The sequence below is a fragment of the Vulpes lagopus genome, chromosome 3 (assembly GCF_018345385.1).
Source record: "Vulpes lagopus strain Blue_001 chromosome 3, ASM1834538v1, whole genome shotgun sequence".
In the NCBI taxonomy this organism is placed as follows: domain Eukaryota; kingdom Metazoa; phylum Chordata; class Mammalia; order Carnivora; family Canidae; genus Vulpes; species Vulpes lagopus.
Window position 1 is genome coordinate 80,266,001 of NC_054826.1, and position 18,160 is coordinate 80,284,160.

Here is an 18,160-nt window from a genome sequence, read left to right on the forward strand (position 1 = left end):
TTATAAACTGTTTTTTTATGAGGTGACAAGACATAAGAATCATTCACCTCAGGAAGAGGATTATTTCATGTGTCTCCTACAGAAGCTACTTTCACATTCTTGGATATTTCATACTCCATGCTACCATTTTTTCCTAATGAAAGGGTATATATACAGTTCGGTTTAGAGCAATAGTTTCTAAGCTGTTTTAAAACTGAAACCTTTTCAGGGGTACCTGGGTGGCTCAGTTGGCTAAGTGACCGACTCTTGGCTTCAGCTCAGGTCGTGATCTCGGGGTCATGGGATGGAGGCCCGTGTTGGGCTCCATGCTCAGTGGGGAGTCTGCTGGGGATTCTCTCTCTGCTCCTCCTTCCCCCCGCTCTTGCTCTCAAATACATAAATGTATCTTTATACTTTTTAGTACCTAATATGGTTTCCCAAGATTCTGATAAGCACACCCTGTGCACTGAGATTTAGGTGATAGATATACTTAATTATGTAAAAACCTGGATGCTTAATTATAGGTTCAGAACGGATTAGACGCAAGAGAAAGGAAATGACTTCCCAGGGACTTTGGGCATCCACTCCAGAATGCAGATGGAATGCCCACAACACTCCCAAGCACAGTGGCAGCTGCTGCCACAAAGGTGACAGGCCAGGTCCTGCCCCCAAGGAGCCCCCTCAAGTTGGGGTGGGACATGGAGGGAAGAGTCACAGGCAGCAAAGGCCCACTAAGTGTCACACAGGCCTCTGTCACGATGGACCAATATTTTCACTTCAATCCTGACAGAGCCCAGACTTAACCATACGACACAGTCACTATGTACATGTGTCATTTCCCTTCCTCAAATACTATCATTATTAAACACAGGTAGTGTTTCTACAATACTTTTAAAAAGAACTACTTGTAGGTCATCAGTGAAAGCCAATCTCAAGCATAAGATTTGTAATACCCGTGAACGGGTAGGGGGTTTTGAAAAGGTTGCAGGAGAATCCTGCACAGGAAGCACAGATAAAATGGAAAAAAACAAAAACCTACCCCAAATTCTGATGAAAGAATCAGTACTTTTCCTTTTGCTGTGAGGTCTTTATAAAGTGCGTCTATCTCAGCATGATAGAACTGTGTTCTTTCTTCTGTGGTTTGTGTTTCCACAGAGAACAGTATGTTGCCAATCCTAAAAATACAACAATGTGTGTCAAAGGCACATAATATACAATTCCAAAAGCCAGACATGGAGAGTAAAGAAAAAAAGAAAGGCACTGGTATGCTGATGTGGCACAAGATATACCTAAGAACATGTCCTACCTTACTACAGACAGATTGAGGCGTGTTCTGTAAGTAGGCAAGATTTCCATAAAATATGATATTTTGTTTGGTCTAACCATATGTATGTATTATAGGAGTTCAAGCTTCTACAGAAAGAAAACTACACGCAGTCAACAATGAATGCGTAGTAAATACTTTCTAGATAGCCACCCTATTATGTTTGAAGATCAGGAGCCAGAACCATGTGCAGAGAGAAAAGTCAGGGACTCCACTGTGTTTTTTTAAGCTCCTGCTGCACGCTAGCTCCATGCCAGGCTCTACGGAGACAAATTTGATGCAACAGGCATTTATTATAGAAATAAATAGTTCTTAGATCCCATGAAGAATTATTTGCATTGTATTCCATTTTATGGATATTGTAGAGGTTCTCCTACTAATTGTTTGTTATTGACCATTTAGAGTATTTCCCACAGCAGTTACTGAGGGAGGGAGAATTGAAGCTATGAATTATTATAAGACCATTAGCAGGGCGATCACACAGCTCGTCAACGTTCACCAGAAGGAGATCAGGTCTAATTTGGAAGACATGGAAGACAACAGGAAATGCATTTCACAGGGGAAAGGGCCTGATATGAAAATTGGGGTGGGAGTGAGAGAGACTAAGAAACAGGAGGTGGGAGGTGATCTTGCGGGAACAGGCAACCCAGCTGAATTAACAGGCCAAACTCTGGCAGGAAAACAGTTTGGGAAAGCAGGAAATGTTGCAGGAGGCCATATTACCAAAGGCCTTGAGGGCCTGGCAGGGGAGCTGATCCTGGTATCCACTGGCAATAGTATGGACTGGGGAGTTTAACACCCAGTGGAACGGAGTCTCTGGGACACTGACAAAACACTGGTAAGCCATCAGGCAACCGCGGATGGAGACATGAGGAGTTAGAGCTCAGAGCTAGAGGTGATGGATACAGTGGGACCATGGAGGAAAGAAGCCATGTTTCAGGGGAAGGAACTTTCCGTACTCTCTCACACAGCCATCCCCTTTCTGCCTGGAGATTTCATCTGAGGAGCTCTAGATCTCATGAGCAGGTCAAAAGTCACCAGATCTGGAAGCTGCTATGTGGGTGCCTACTCAGGGAGGTCGGTGTAGGTTTTCACAGAGAACTTGACAAAGAGACTCCTGTAGCTTGAGACTAAAAGCACCTGAGAAAGCTGGAGCCCAGAAGGCAGAGCCGTTGGGGGAGGGCAAGTCATAGCCTATGATGGGGCTGGCAGAAATCAAGCTGGAGGTCCCACTGCAGAAATCATGATGCCCTGCAGGCCAAGCAACTGAGGATCATGTGGGGTGCGGAGGGCTCCACGTGGGGGAGGTGCAAGGTAATCCACCCCAAATTCAAGAGATACGGAGGCTCCTACATGAAGCCTGGGGTTCATATAGGAATTAGACTGGGTAATAAAAACAGTCACTGTGGGGCTATTTATAAAGTGAAAAGTGGAAATACTCTAAATGGTCAATAACAAACAATTAGTAGGAGAACCTCTACAACATCCACAAAATGGAATACTATGCAATCACCACAAATGCTTACAAAAATAGGAGAAAATGTTAATGGTGAAGTAATGGTAAGATACAAAAGAAACAGGTTACAAAACAAGGTGTGGAGCATAATCTTAGTTTTTAAAGAAAGCAACTTAATGATTTTTTTAAATCTTTGCTTATTTGTGTATTCTAAATTGTTCATAATAAAAGCCTGCACTACTCTCATACTAAAACTTGTATTTAAAAACTCTTACAATGGCTTTCAATCTGCTAATCTCTCATCTTTTTTCATTTTATCACTAAAAGTGTCACTCACAAGGAACTTTAAGAACAGAAGAACGCTTTTCACATTAGATACTATACTTAATATCTAGAAAGCTGTTAGATCCGGCTTGGTCAGAACATGTATTTGCTGGCATAATATTCTAAAAGTCACATGAACAAAATAACTGGTTATAGCTTCACATTAGACCTTGATAATTTTCATCTCAGGATAAAACAAAAGCCGGGTAGGTCTCATCTCCCGTGGCAACATCAGGCACACGGACACTTTCTGACACCAGCCTGCCTTTACGCCCACACTTAGGAAGCATACATACTTGTCTCCTGTAATTGTGATTGTGAATCCATCGTATTCCTTCCCTTGATCTTTGAGGCTGGGAACTTTTGTGTTCACCGTGAACCCATCCTTCGTTTTAGTATTAAACTGCTTTCAGGGAAAAAAAATTCACATTACTAGTGTGTAATTCACTGTAAACCCCCAAACGCTCTTCTGTAGTGCTGACTCTGCCTTCCATGTTTTTAGAAAGGGTCACAGAAGTTCCATGACCAGGCACACCTCCCTCTACAGTGACGGGGGATGCCTCTGCCTGTCCCCAAGGCCCCATACTCAGCAGGACCACTGCTCACTCCTAAGAGTACCCTTTGGGTTTTTCTCCTGTTCATCTTAATTGGCAGCACCTCGGATTCTTGGCAGAATGGCTGTACTCCAAATCCTGTAACTTAAAAAACGCCTTGTGCTCACGCTAATGCCCCTTCAAGGCAGTCTGATTTGTTCTGAAAAGTACTCAGAATTGTATTTGTCAACTGAAGAATTTCAAACATACACACACATCCACCAACTCTGCAGACCACAGAAAAGTCTATTAAAGGAATTACATAAAGCCCAGGAATGGCCTTCAGGGTGATAAGTATGAAGGCAGTTTCAGATGCCAGCTTTTTAAAATATTTTTTGACAAAACCAAAATGTCAATAAATAGATTTTGTCATTACTCCAGAAAAAAAATCCTCCTCAGATTCAGTTATTTAGTGTTGCCAATCTTTTTTTTTTTTTTTTAAAGGACTGATAGACTTGAATAAGAGAACCAAGAATAAAACAGGAGGCTGTGTGTCACATAAGCCACTATAGGGGGGAAAGGTTGTCTAAAAACCAGTAAGACCCAGCAGGTGGCCACGAATGATCCAGAGAAGGACCGGGAATGAGTGGACATGAGACACAGGTGATTACACTCAGCATCAGGAATTGGAACAGGAATATCTTTCATGAAGAAAGGGCTTTTAGAGGAAGACATGTGTTACAGCTCATCTGATGCTCACACATACCAGGAAGAAAGGGCATAGTCTCCATCCTACAGGTGAGGGGCCCAGCCGGGAGGGGAGGTCCTGGCCCAAGTTACTGAGCAGGGAGTGGCGGCATGGGAATGTGAACCCAGGCCTTCATGACCTCCAGTCACATTATTTGCTAATAAGCTGCCTCAAGGGAAGCTGAGGTATACAGTGTATATAGTTGACCTTGAACAACATAAGGGGTAGCAAACCCCCCCATCACAGTCAAAAATCCGTGTATAACTTTGGACTCCCCAAAAACTCAACTGCTAAGCCTGCTGCTGACTAGGCTTACTGATAACATAAAAGGTTGAATACATATTTTGTATGTTGTATTCTACACCTGTATTCTTACAATAAAGTAAGTTAGAGAAAAGGTTAAGAAATCACAAGGAAGATACATTTACAGGACTGTACTGTATTTATTGAGAAGAATCCACATACACGTGGACCCACACAGTTCAAACTCATGTTGTCCAAGGGTCAGCTGTATTTTAACTTGGCTTTTCACCAAAAGTGTATTTCAGAGGAAGCTGTCATGGCATCGCATTGCACCAAACACTTTAAAACCAAAGGTATTTAGATACTTCTCTGCATGCCTTTTAAAAATACAAATATGCCCATAACCCCAGGTGAAAGCTAGGTGTCTAGTGCTGCAGAGGAGCGGGCATGTTCACCCCACAGTGGGACAGAAAGTGACTTCACCCCAGGAGGTTGGCCCCAGGTGGGCGATGCTTGGTGTCTCTGCTGCACTCCCAGCAACACAGGCTTGGAGTCCACTATGCTTTTATTTTAAAACAAAGACATCCATAAAACCTTAAAAACCCCCTATGCTGATTTGGCCTTCTACCGAAGAGATTAAATGTAGTGCCCAAAATACCAATAAGAAAGAAAAACACTAAAAACTGAGATGTGGGCAAGTGTTCTTTCTGGACGGTCTGTCCAATGGCCCACAGTGGAGCGGTCTGCCCTCTATGGGGCATCTGGGGAATTTGTGGGAGAGTCCGGTGGCTACAGCAAGGGGGGTTCGGCGGAGAACACTAGATGTCCCATCGTGCAGGGGACAGCCACACATCATGCGTGATTGACTTCCAATGCCTCCCTGGACTTCCATGTCGATGAAGAACCTGTTTATAATGTAATAATTACCTGGGCCAGATTCCATTTCACACTTGGACACTAAATATTTTAAGAGCTGGATTTTTTTTTTAAATTTTTTCTTTATTTAAGTAATCCCTACACCCAACGTAGGGCTTGAACTACATAGTTTTAATACACACTGAATTTTCCATGAAGGCAAACAGCATGTCCAACTGAGGAAAGAGGGCATTTGGCATTGTGCGGAAGTTTACTGTTTCAAAAACCCCTTCCGCCACCAACACTGTGGCTCACGATACCCGACTCAGCAAATAACGCATAGATGTGGGGCTGCATTTGTAGCTGTCAGGTTCAACACAACTTTACGAGCAGGTGTAAACAACCAGCTACTTTGTTATGGCTTCTTGTGAAGACATTCCTGAATGCTGACATCCTGAACAACACACTGGTCTACCTATCAGACCTCCTTTATAGCACGATGGTGATGTTTTATTTAAAAAAATTTTTTTAAAGATTTTATTTATTTATTCATAGAGACACACAGAGAGGCAGAGATACAGGCAGAGGGAGAAGCAGGCTCCACACAGGGAGCCCGACGTGGGACTCGATCCCGGGTCTCCGGGATTACGCCTGACCAAAGGCAGCACAACACCCCCGAGCCACCTGGGCTGCCCGATTGTGATGTTTTAAATAATTTGAGTAGATAAGATATAGTCTCTGTTAATTTCATTTGAGTGCACCAGGAAGGGCATCTGAACACGGTTACTGAGTTAATATCAGAGTGGTTTGGAGGAAGTTGAGAACCACGCCATCAGTTCATCAGACACTCCAATAACCCCAAGGTGAGGTCTGGCCAGAATCACTACTCCTAGCAGACAGGATCCTGGAATCTTGACCAGGTAAGAACTCACTCAAGTCCAGTGAGGCAGAAGTGGACTCTGGTGTACAGAGTACTAGCTCCCTGCTTTGTTCATGACATGATGTTTCTTGGTTATTCCTTAGAAATGGATAGGCTCTGGTCCTACCAACTTTTTAAATTTTACTTGATGTAAATCAAACCTCTCTACTATAGCTACAAGGAGAACACTGATTCAAGTTTTACGTTAAAGTTCAAACCATTAAGTGGAAAAAATAAAATCCACCTGCTGTTGGCAAATCTTTGAGTAGTTATATTCCTGGGTAGAGAAAATGTAAAATTAAAACTTAATGGATTACACTTTTAAACAATGTAATTTCTGTTCCCCTGAGTCTCCTTGATCTTGAATTACACTGTTTCTGATATTAACATCGCCACAGCACATTTCTTTCCATTAGCATTTGCCTGGTATACTTTTTCTCCCTCTACTCTTTAAATGTTATCTTGTTAGGCATTGTCTCCTGTAAACAGCACGTAGCTGGACTTTAAAACACCAATCTGAAATCCTCCATCCTTCACTACGGGATCAATTATAATGCCACACTGATTTGTCACTGCCATTATGTGCATTTCTTACCCGCCCTCCTCTTTTTTCCTCCTTTTTTGAGTTAAACTGACTTTGTTGTCTTTATGCCTTTCCTTCCCTTCTAGGGATTTAAAAGATTATACGTCTTATCTCTGTTCTTGCAGTGTCTGCCTTCAAATTTTTAATATAGATATTTAAACATGTCTTTTCAATATCATGGGTTAGTCAGTGATTGTATTCTCTCATAGAAAAAATAAAAACCTTAGTAACAGTTTTACTTCCTTTCTCTGCTTTCTTCAACTTCTAATGTTGATATTATCTGTACTTTAATTGCAGATATCTATGGTTTTTTAACTACAGGAATTCATTTCATTGGCTTATTTGGCGATTTCTTATATCTCATGTTTTCTTCTTTCTTGGGTTTATTTTGTGAAAGTACATATGTCCTTTAATCATTTTGACAGAAAATCTAGGCTTGATGAAATTCCTAAATGACTGTTTGAAACTGTTTTTATTTGACCCTCACACCTGAACACTGGAACAGTGGGTTCAAATAAATTTCCCCTCATTGTCTTCTAGAATCCATTATTGCTGGAGGGAAGTTGGACATCCATAGAATTCTCCTTGCTTAGTACTCTTTTCTGGAAGCTTGAAGATGTTCTTTTTATTTTTGTGTGTATTAAAATATACATAACATAAATTTGCCACTTTAACCATTTGGGAATGGCATTAAGTACATTCACATTGTTTGCAACCATCACCACCATTCATCCACAGAACTTCCCAAATAGAATCTTCGCCCCCCATTAAACACCAACTCCCCATTTTCTCTCCCGCCAACCCCTGGCAGCCACCATTCTACCTTTTGTCTCTATGAATTTTACTCTCTAGATACCTCATGAGTGGAATTATAGGGTATTTGTCCTTTTGCAACTGGCTTATTTTATGCGATATAATGTCCTCAAGCTTCATCCACATTATAGCATGTATCACAATTTCCTTCCTTCTCAAGACTGAATATTCCATTGTACAGCTAGAACACATATTATTTACTCATTCATCCATTAATGGACACTTGAGTTGCTTCTACCTCTTGGCTACTATGAACAATGCTGCCATGAACATGGGTGTACAAATAATTTTTTCAAGTCACTGCTTTCAATTCTTTTGAACATATAACTATACGTGGAGTTGTTGGGTCATAGGCAATTCTATGTCTAATTATTCTGAGGAACTCTCTTTAACCTTGAAGTCCCCCAATTTTTTTCTTTTGAAAATTTTATTTTTTAATTTATTCTTTTTTTTTTTTAAAGATTTATTTATTTATGATAGACATAGAGAGAGAGAGAGAGAGAGAGAGAGAGAGAGGCAGAGACACAGGAGGAGGGAGAGGCAGGCTCCATGCCGGGAGCCCGACGCGGGACTCGATCCCGGGACTCCAGGATCGCGCCCTGGGCCAAAGGCAGGCGCTAAACCGCTGAGCCACCCAGGGATCCCCAATTTATTCTTTTTTTTAATGTCCATCACCCATCCTCCTGCCCCCTCCCCTCCAGCAACCCTCAGTTTATCTCCTATTATTAAGAGTCTCTTATGGTTTGTCTCCCTCTCTGATTTTAACTTGTTTTATTTTTTTCCTCTTTTCCTCTATGATCCTCTGTTTTGTTTAAGTTCTGCATATGAGTGAGATCATGTGATAATTGTCTTTCTCTGATCGTGAAGTTCCAGAATTCTATCAGAATGGGTCCAGGTGTTGAACATCATGCTGAACATGCAGGGGGCCCCAGACTGATCTTTTCAGCTCTCTACAAGCTTTCCTTCCCTGTCTTGTCGATTAATTGCTGTGCTTATCTTCCTTCTCTCCTTTCAGGATTTCTATTAGATAGGTCCATTCTTTATCTTCTGTGTTCATTGTCTCTCATGGTTTATATTTGTCTTTTTACATACTACATTCTGAAAGAATTTATTGGTTTGATCTTCTAGCTCATATATATTTGATATCCAGCTGTCTTTAATGTACTATTCTAACTATCTGAGTTTTTTTTTTAATTTATGAGAATTATATTTCTTTTCTATTGCTTCTATCTGTCATATGATACTGGCTCAAATCTCTCAGGAAATTAACTTATGTACTTTCTATTGAGATGAAATTTACATACAATGAACTTCACATGTATAAGTCAATGCATTTTGACAAATATACACACCCGTGTATCCATTTATTCCATAAAGATACAATGTATTGCCATCATTCTAGAAAGTTTCCTCCTACTCCATTAAGGTAAATCTCACTCCTCATAAACCATCATTGTTCCAATATCTATCCCCATAGATCAAACTTCTTATAAATGGAATCATACTCTTTGTATGTGGCTTCCTTTGCTCACCATCATGTTTCTGAGGTTCACCCGGGTTGCTGTGTGTAGCCGTCCCCTTTCTCTGTTTTGTTACTGAGTAGTGTTACACTGCTGGCCTCCCCTGAGAAATGATGGCAGACTCTTGTAAAATTTCTTGATCTGGAAGACAGCCTCTGGACAAGGAAAGCTGAGAACTGGCACACAAACCTTGGGCCATGTACAAAACCCAACTTTGACTTCATTTGCCATGTAGATAAAGGGGGAGGGACCCCCACCTGGGTCCCTACTGGGCCTCACGATGAGACTGTGGATGCCACAAAGCCTTGTTCTCTGTTCAGCATCCTGCTAAATGAACCAAATGCTGGATTATGTTTTGTAAGCTGATTACCAGTTTGAATCTGAGACAACTGACTTTTGGGTCCTCCAATCTTCTTTTGGTCTTTCTATAGTTTCCGTGTCCCTACTGAGATTCTTCATCATTGTATTCATGTTTTCCTTCAAGGCCTTGAACATGTTTTGAAGCAAAGACTTAAAAGAGGGTCCTGGGATCAAGCCCTGCTTCGGGCTCCCTTCTCGGTGGGGAGCCTGCTTCTCCCTCTTTTTCTGCCCTTCCTGACTGCTCGGGCTCTCTCGGGCACGCTCTTTCTCTCTCTCAAGTAAATTTTTTTTAAAAAAGCTAATCCCAACTTCTGGATCACTTTGGGGTCTAAACTGCTTTTATTTTTCAAAGGTTAGTCACGTTTTCCTGCTTCTTCATTTATCAAATAATTAAGAAATCTAGATCATGTTTGCTTCCTTTCAAGGGTATTGAGTTTTGTTTTGGCAGGCAGTCAAATCACTAGTAGGCATTTAATCCTTTCAGGCTTGTGTTTTTTTCTCTGTTAGGATGATCTATTTAGAAACTGCCTTTGTCCCAGGATATGAACCTTATCTTAGGTGGTCTTTCATCTATAGTGTGTCCTTTCTGGAGTTGTAATGAAATACTTATAGCATAATATTAATAAACATGCATTTAACAGTTATGAGTTCTTTTTAAAAAGTGCTCTAGTTTCTTTGTTTTTTCCTAAAAACACCTCAGAGAATTTGGATGATAAACTTACCTTCATAATTGGAAGAAGGTCTTCTACTTTGTGTACCTTTTCCAGAGCTTCTCTAACTTCCAACAATCCTTTAGGATTATTAGCTCTTAAAAAGAGAGAGACAGAGAGGGAGATGGCAACTAAAATTAATAGAGAAATGTAATAGTTAATTATATTAACTGCTATTTCCTTTAATTTAAATAAATCATCCTCAATTATGAGCTCAATATTCAAATGGTGGGCCAGACCAAAAGTTTCTAAACAATGGGATGGTTTGATCTTAATGAATTTAGAGCTGCATATAAGAATTAAGAAAATAGGCAACAGCCCATCTAGAAGGTGAAACAGGGAAAAGCAGAAGGGATTGTTAGCCTATGTTTGTATATACATGTATGGCTCTTGGATTGGCCACAAAAACTTGATTCTCCTATGCTATCTCTGAAATTAGAAGTGAATTTTTTTTTCTTTTCTAAAGTTGCTCAAATGGAAGTACCCTGTTAGGTTTTTATGCCAACTTTACATTTACTTGTAGATAACTATCTATTCAGAAATCTTTTTCCCCCATTGTTTTTCAGTATTATATCTCTATCATATGGCCTTTCAGGTCAGGGAGAATGAACATTATGGCTGAAATTCCTAATAAAGAAACTCAAAAAAATGCCTCCTACTTTTAAGAGTAAAGAGATGAGAAAAGTCACAATATTGTAAGATTAAAAGGTTGTCATTACTGGAAGGTTTTATATGGCTTTGTGATTCTAAACACTATAAATACTTGATGTACCTTGTTTAGTCTTTCAGTAGGCTTAGTTTTCAAGTTTCGCAAATATAACTAACATAAAATGTATCAAAGCTAGTCGTTACTATGAAAAAGAAAACTGAAGGATTACCCATGATAAACAAGAATTCTATCTTTAATAAAATGAAGGATCTTCTCAAAATATTCCAGGTATCTCATGTTAATCACCTGACCCCTGGAAGAAAAAAGAATTAAGAATCTTTTTACAAAGGAATATCCGAAACCAGAGAGAGCCATGAGAATAATGTTAGCAAAAAGGTTTGCAAAATTTGCCTGTTTGCAACCAATGAATGGAACAAGCAAAGAACTGTCTCAGCAAGATTGCTCGTCAGCTTTTGTAGCTTTTTCTGGTAGGAAACACACCAAATTCAGCCTCGGAGATGCCAAAATGGGAAGAAAAATCCTCAAGTACTTATATGATATTCAGACTTTTATAGTAATTTCCTTTTATGAATCTTTTCACTTTTTCTCCTTGCCCTTGATTTCTTCCCGTAGCATGATCTGCTACTAGTCCTCCTTGTAGACTAGCTCACACACAGCCTTCATCTCCTCTGCCCACTCTAAATATAATTTCACCCACATTTCTATCCCCACCTCCGAGTTTTAAAACTCTCTCCCAGAACTTCATGTATAGCCAACATGCTGATGTACACATCCAACTGACATGTGTCTAACACATATGCACCCAGTTGCTCCCTGGGCATCACTCCCTGGATTCACTAGAGTCACCTCAAGTCCATAATTGTGAACAGGAAGTCACTTCTGTACCCTGCGCCACCCCCGGCTCCAGCACCAACATGGCCACCTACCTTCTGTCCTACTGTCACCCGGGCTGTTGGAAGGACCAGGCATCTGAGCCAGAGGACCGCCTCCCTTGATTCCCCATGCTCTCCCCGATTTCCAACCCACCACCAGTGCCCCTGATTCAACATCTCAGTATCGGTCTCGTCCCCTCCCATTCACTTCCACAAAGCTCTCCAGATCTGCCACTCATTCACCTGAATTATTACACAACTTTCCAGCCACTTCCCTTCCCTCCAGAGTCACCACCCTCTCACCTATTCTGCCACCTACAGCCAAAGTGATCATCTGAAGGTGCAAATATGCTCTGTCATTTTTCTGCTTACGATCTCTGAATGATCTCTGAACAGCTCGCCATCATCTTTGGGGGGCGGAGACAAAAAAGCCTTAAGTGGCATACAAAGTTATTTATATTTTGGTCCCTGCCTGTCTTTCAAGGCTCAATTTCTGATACTCCTTTAATTGCAAACTAATCACCAGTCGTAATGAATGAGTCATACTTTCCTGACCACGCCTGACTCACCTGTGGGTCCACACCTCATCCACCTCTCCACTTCCCATCCTCCCAAACATTCAAGCATCACCTAAAGGCTAGATTGGACACCACTCTTCTGTGTCCCCCTGGCATCCTGTACACATGACCACCATTACTCTGAACACACTACATAACAGTTCACCAGTCTGTCTTTAGTAAGCTACATCACTAGACAGTGGCCTTCAACTAAAGCCAGCTGAGTCTACCTTATAAATGTCACAAATTATTCTGTAAGAAATAGGAACACACAAGTCACAAAAGGAAAAGAAATTTATTTTCTAAAACATAAAGAAATGTATAAATGACATTTCCATTAAACTTAAATGTCAGAGCTATAATAAATGATATTTTGATTCAGGCTTCTGGATATAGAAGCAATTTAGACATGACACAACTACCACATTTGTAAATTTTATCTAAAACTAAATCCATGGGCAGCCCAGGTGGCTCAGCGGTTTAGTGCCGCCTTGAGGCATGATCCTGAGGACCTGGGATCAAGTCCCACATCGGGCTCCCTACATGGAGCCTGCTTCTCCCTCTGCCTGTGTCTCCGCCTCTCTCTCTCCCTCCCTCTGTGTCTCTCATGAATAAATAAATAAAATCTTCTAAAAAAAAAAAAAAACTAAATTCATGGCTCCCCTTGAAGCTGATTTTTCTTTTCTTTTCTTTTTTTTTTTTTGAAGCTGATTTTCTTTAATATTTTCTCATTATTTATTTAGAGGGTGGCTAAGCACATGAAGGTGGCTAAGTCCATGTCCCTAATTTGCACAGCTTCTGGATAAACAGAAGCTCTCCCATTAACCTGGTTCACCCTTTCAGAAAGGCTTAGCTACCAAAGTGTTACTGAACCAAATCCTCTGTATGTTGGGGTTTTGGAGATGGGATAGGGGAGCCCTACCCCCACCACAATTCTTGTTCAAGGATTCTTTGGGCCATGCAACACTATCAGGATATTATGGCAAATGTAACATTCTCCATATAATTACTTCCTGTGATATCTTTAGGACCCTTTAAAGACTGACATCCTAAGCAAATATCTGCAGTCTTTCCTCCAACTGAGCTGTCATTGAGAGAAGAGCCAGGAGAAGGAGCATGGCCTGTACTGTATTTCTTCACGCAGCCGGATTAGCTGAGAAGAACGTAGGCAGGATCCTGCAGGTGCAGAGCTGATTTGTGTACACCTTTGCGAAAAGGTCACCAGGAAAGGAGCAAGGGTTGCTCATGGTCTCCATGACCTATTTAGAATAAACTCCTGTGAAAATAGAAAAGATGCACAAAAGGTTCCTACCTGATTAAATTGATGTGGTTGTTAAAACCTCTGCTAAGGCTTCGTGCTGGCATCTGATCTAACCACAACACTGGCTGGTCTGGGTCAGCAATTCTGTAAAACAGAGCTTGTTAAAGACAAAGACCTTATAAAACCTATAAACGTTCAAAAGCATGAACAATAAAACATGAGAAGTCTTTGTAAAAATGAAGAGAAAGCCGTTACTCAGTCCGTTACATCTAAAAATATGCAACACCATCCTGCAGATTCCAAATAGATGTTCTAATTGGACCAAGTAGTAAGTCCATACAGGTTTACTAGAAGGGCAGTATTTATCCCATATAAATGAATATCAATGGTTTCCCCCACTAAACTATAGCTGGTTAGGTGGGCACACACTCCAATGTCAAAGGACTGGTACACCAAAGTTCATTTGAAGGTACCATGGATCATGACATACTCTTTCAAAGAGACTGCTTTTTCCCAAACACTTCATTTAAAAATATGCTTGGAAACTTGATAGCACTCAATCCCTATATTTAATAAATACTAGTTGAGTGTATTTCTTTCTTTCTTTCTTTCTTTCTTTCTTTCTTTTTTTTTTTTTTTTAAGATTTTATTTATTCATGAGAGACACAGAGAGAGAAGAAGAGACATAGGCAGAAGGAGAGGCAGGCTCCTGCAGGGAGCCCGATACTGGACATGATCCCAGGACCCCCAGATCACGCCCTAAGTCGAAAGCAGACGCTCAACTGCTGAGCCACCCAGTCTTCCCTACTTGAGTATATTTCAAAGAATAATGATGCCTGCAATTTCTGACAAACTGAAGACAGGAAAATGTAACTTATAAGGCCTACTGTTAGTAAACAAAACAGGACTCAAAACGTGTTAACTAAGTGGGAAGTACAGGCTTTCAGTTATGAAAATAAGTCACGGGGATGGAAGGCACAGCACAAGGACCACAGTTAGGGATGCTGTAACACTATGTGTGGGACAGATGGTAGCTACACTTATGTGAGCACGGCATAATGTACAGACTCATCGGATCTTTATGCTGCACACCTGAAACTCATGTAATACTGCACATCAACTATACTATTCAAAAACCTGATAACTAGAGAAGATTTCTACTGTTTTACAATGATAAGGCTTCTAGTTTATTTTCACTTAAAGATTAGTACCGTCTCCACTTTACTGCAATGTCAAACATGTCTCTCCACTGCATTAGCCGTGTTTTCCCATTCATTCGAACTTTCGAATTGGTCCATGTACGCTGTACAGCTTGCATGACCTCTAACGCTGCCAAACCCATGGCTAAAAGGAGATATTGGAAAAACAAGAGTTGGTAAGTACACGTCAGAGGAACTGATTTTCACACACTTTACAGTCTTGGTGATAACTCCACAGTCATTGTAGAAAGAAAGAATCCTAAGTATTGGTAATTCAACAAGACCAGAGATCCATTACAATCGTGATGGTCCTAATAAAACTAAAATCTCCTGTGGAAACTAGAAGCACCCCCAAAGTTGTCTCCTCCCAGCTCCACCTCCTACCAAAGCAACTGGAGGTTTAAATTCTCCCTTACTCCCACACTAAGCAAACCACTCCCGTGGATAAACTGATCCACAGTGATGACTGAAGACCCATGTTCTACACCTATACGATAGCAACAGCACAAAAGCCATGCTGGGGCAGTCTTCTTTCAGAATTCACCGTTTGTGTATGATTCCCTTTTTTTCTTTTTAAAAATTAGGTTCCATGTGTGTATCCCTAAAGAATATATTCTGTAGTTTTGCTTATGAACTTTATGGGAAAAATAGATACTGTAGTTTACTGACTTGCTGTTTTTACTCAACTTTTTATTTTACGATTAACCCACATTGTTGCATGGGTTGTCTGCTTGTAATATCCCACCATGTGCTGGTATCACTTTTATCCACTCTTCTGTTCATGGTCTTTTGGGATGATTTCCAGTTTTCCATTTGAACAAGCACTACTATCAACTGGTACAGACCTCCTGTTGGACATGCACACATGTACCAAGTTTCCTCCTAGATATATACACAGTGGTAGACTTTTAAGACTGGAATGTACAAATGTTTAATTTTACATTATTATGACAAACTGCTGGCCAAAGTGTTTATAGCGATTTCAACTCTCATCCAGAGCATATAAAAATCTTCCTTGACCCCCGCTTCTGGTCAACATTACTATTATCAGACTTTATAATATTTGCTCATCTCGTGGGTGAAAAATGTAGTCAGGTGTATTTATGAGCCGAAGCATCTTTTTCTATGTTTATTTGCCATTCATGCTTTCTGTTGTTCATGTCCTTTGCACAATTTTCTCCTGGTTGTTTCACTTTTCTTTTCAAATTCGTAGAAAATTTTCATAAATTGTGGATACTAACTTTGGGTATTTAATCAGGTTGCAAGTACCTTTTCACAGTTCGGACTTACCTTTTTTCACTGTTTATGGTGTCTTTTGTCAAACAGCAATTCATAGGTTCAACACAGTCCAATTTACCAGTCTAAGGTCTACACTTTGTGTGTCTTAAGAAAGTCTTTTCCACCTTAGGGACCCTGGGTGGCTCAGTCGGTTGGTGTCCAACTCTTGATTTTGGCTCAGGGTGGTGACTTCAGGGTCCTGAGATCCAGGCCCCCCGTCAGGCTCTGCACTCAGTGAAGAGTCTGCTTCTCTCCTTCTCCCTCTCCCTCTCTTTCTGCCCCTCCCCCTACTCATGCCCACATGCTCTCTTTCTAAAATAATAAATAAATCTTTAAAAAAATCCTTTTCTTTTTTTTTTTTAATTTTTATTTATTTATTTTTTTTTTTAAATTTTTATTTATTTATGATAGTCACAGAGAGAGAGAGAGAGAGAGGGGCAGAGACACAGGCAGAGGGAGAAGCAGGCTCCATGCACCGGAAGCCCGACGTGGGATTCCATCCCGGATCTCCAGGATCGCACCCTGGGCCAAAGGCAGGCGCCAAACCGCTGTGCCACCCAGGGATCCCTTTTCTATCTTAAAATCATGAAACTATTCACTTCTATTTTCTCTTAAAATGTAAACAAATTTGCCATTCATATTTAAGATTTTCATCCGTCTGGAACTGGATCACATCTACACCATCATAAAAATCAATTCAGTTTTTATCCGTATGACAACCTAATTGTAACACTCTCATTAGGTAAGTTCCCCTCTGATCCATGGGGATCATGTCAGCCATTTATCTAGGTTCTCCAGATAATGCTTCTAAGCTCTTTACTGTGCTTCTCTGGTCCACATGGGCATCTCTGAACCAATACCAATCCATCTTCATTACTATGTTATATCTTGTTTTCTGGTAGAATAAAAGAACCTTCCTCTCCAAGCCTGGACATCATCTTCAGGAGTATCTTGATTACTCTTGGTCCTTTGTTCTTCTACACAATTGATAGAATTAGGTTATCAAACTCCTCAAAAAACTTTTGAGATTTAGAATGGCATTTTAATGAATCTGTAATTAATTTGCAGAGAACCGGGGCACCTGGGTGGCTCAGTGGTTGAGCATCTGCCTTCAGCTCAGGTCATGATCCCAGGGTCCTGGGATTGAGCCCAGCATCGGGCTCCCCACAGGGAGCCTGCTTCTCCTTCTGCCTATGTTTCTGCCTCTCTCTGTGTGTCTCTTTGAATAGATAACATCTTTAAAAAAAAATTTGCAAAGAACTGACTCATCGATATTATTAAACTTCTTATTCTTAAACACAGTATTTCTACTTGTTTTCTCTTGGTAACTTTCAATAAAATTTTGTAATGATTTCCATACAGGTTTTGCACATTATTTGTAAGATATACTCCTAATAAATACTTATTGCTATTATAAATGGTATTTTTGCTTGTTGCTAGCATACAGAAACACAAAAAATTTTATAAGTAAATTAATTATAATCAACCACCTTGCTAAACATACTTCTTATAATTTGTTTGTAAATCTTGAATTTTTTTTGTAAAAAAAAAAAATCATGTGATCTGCAAATCTATATAACTTTGATTTCTTTTTCTTCTGTTATGCATTGCCTAGAACCTCTATTTCACTGCTGAAAAGAAGCGATGATTTCCGGCTTTTGGTCTTGCTCCTGATTTTTATTTTTATTTATTTATTTATTGCTCCTGATTTTATTGTGATTATATCTAACACTTCATTAAAATGATGTTTGCCACAGTTTTCTGAGAGTTACCATTTATCAGGCTGAGGAAATACAGCAGTCCCCACCCCCATCCATGGTGTGCTTTTTGCAATTTCAGTTGCCTGGGGTCCTCTGCAGTCCAAAAATATTAAATAAAAAATTCCAGAAATAAACAATAAGTTTTAAAGTGCACATATCTATTATGTATATTGTCATAACTGTTCTATTTTATTAT

General features: G+C 40.2%; 1 protein-coding gene across 1 annotated transcript in view; it reads right to left on the reverse strand.

The window, feature by feature from the left end:
- Nucleotides 1–18,160, reverse strand: part of TTC13 (tetratricopeptide repeat domain 13) — a 79,926-nt gene that overhangs the window by 5,231 nt on the left and 56,535 nt on the right. Inside the window, exons 13-19 of the mRNA XM_041748499.1 lie at nucleotides 15,343–15,413; nucleotides 14,939–15,126; nucleotides 13,779–13,871; nucleotides 11,246–11,329; nucleotides 10,380–10,464; nucleotides 3,380–3,489; nucleotides 1,019–1,154 (exon numbers count right to left, since the gene is read on the reverse strand). Coding sequence (XP_041604433.1) covers nucleotides 1,019–1,154; nucleotides 3,380–3,489; nucleotides 10,380–10,464; nucleotides 11,246–11,329; nucleotides 13,779–13,871; nucleotides 14,939–15,126; nucleotides 15,343–15,413 — 767 coding nt within the window. The remainder of the gene's footprint in view (nucleotides 1–1,018; nucleotides 1,155–3,379; nucleotides 3,490–10,379; nucleotides 10,465–11,245; nucleotides 11,330–13,778; nucleotides 13,872–14,938; nucleotides 15,127–15,342; nucleotides 15,414–18,160) is intronic.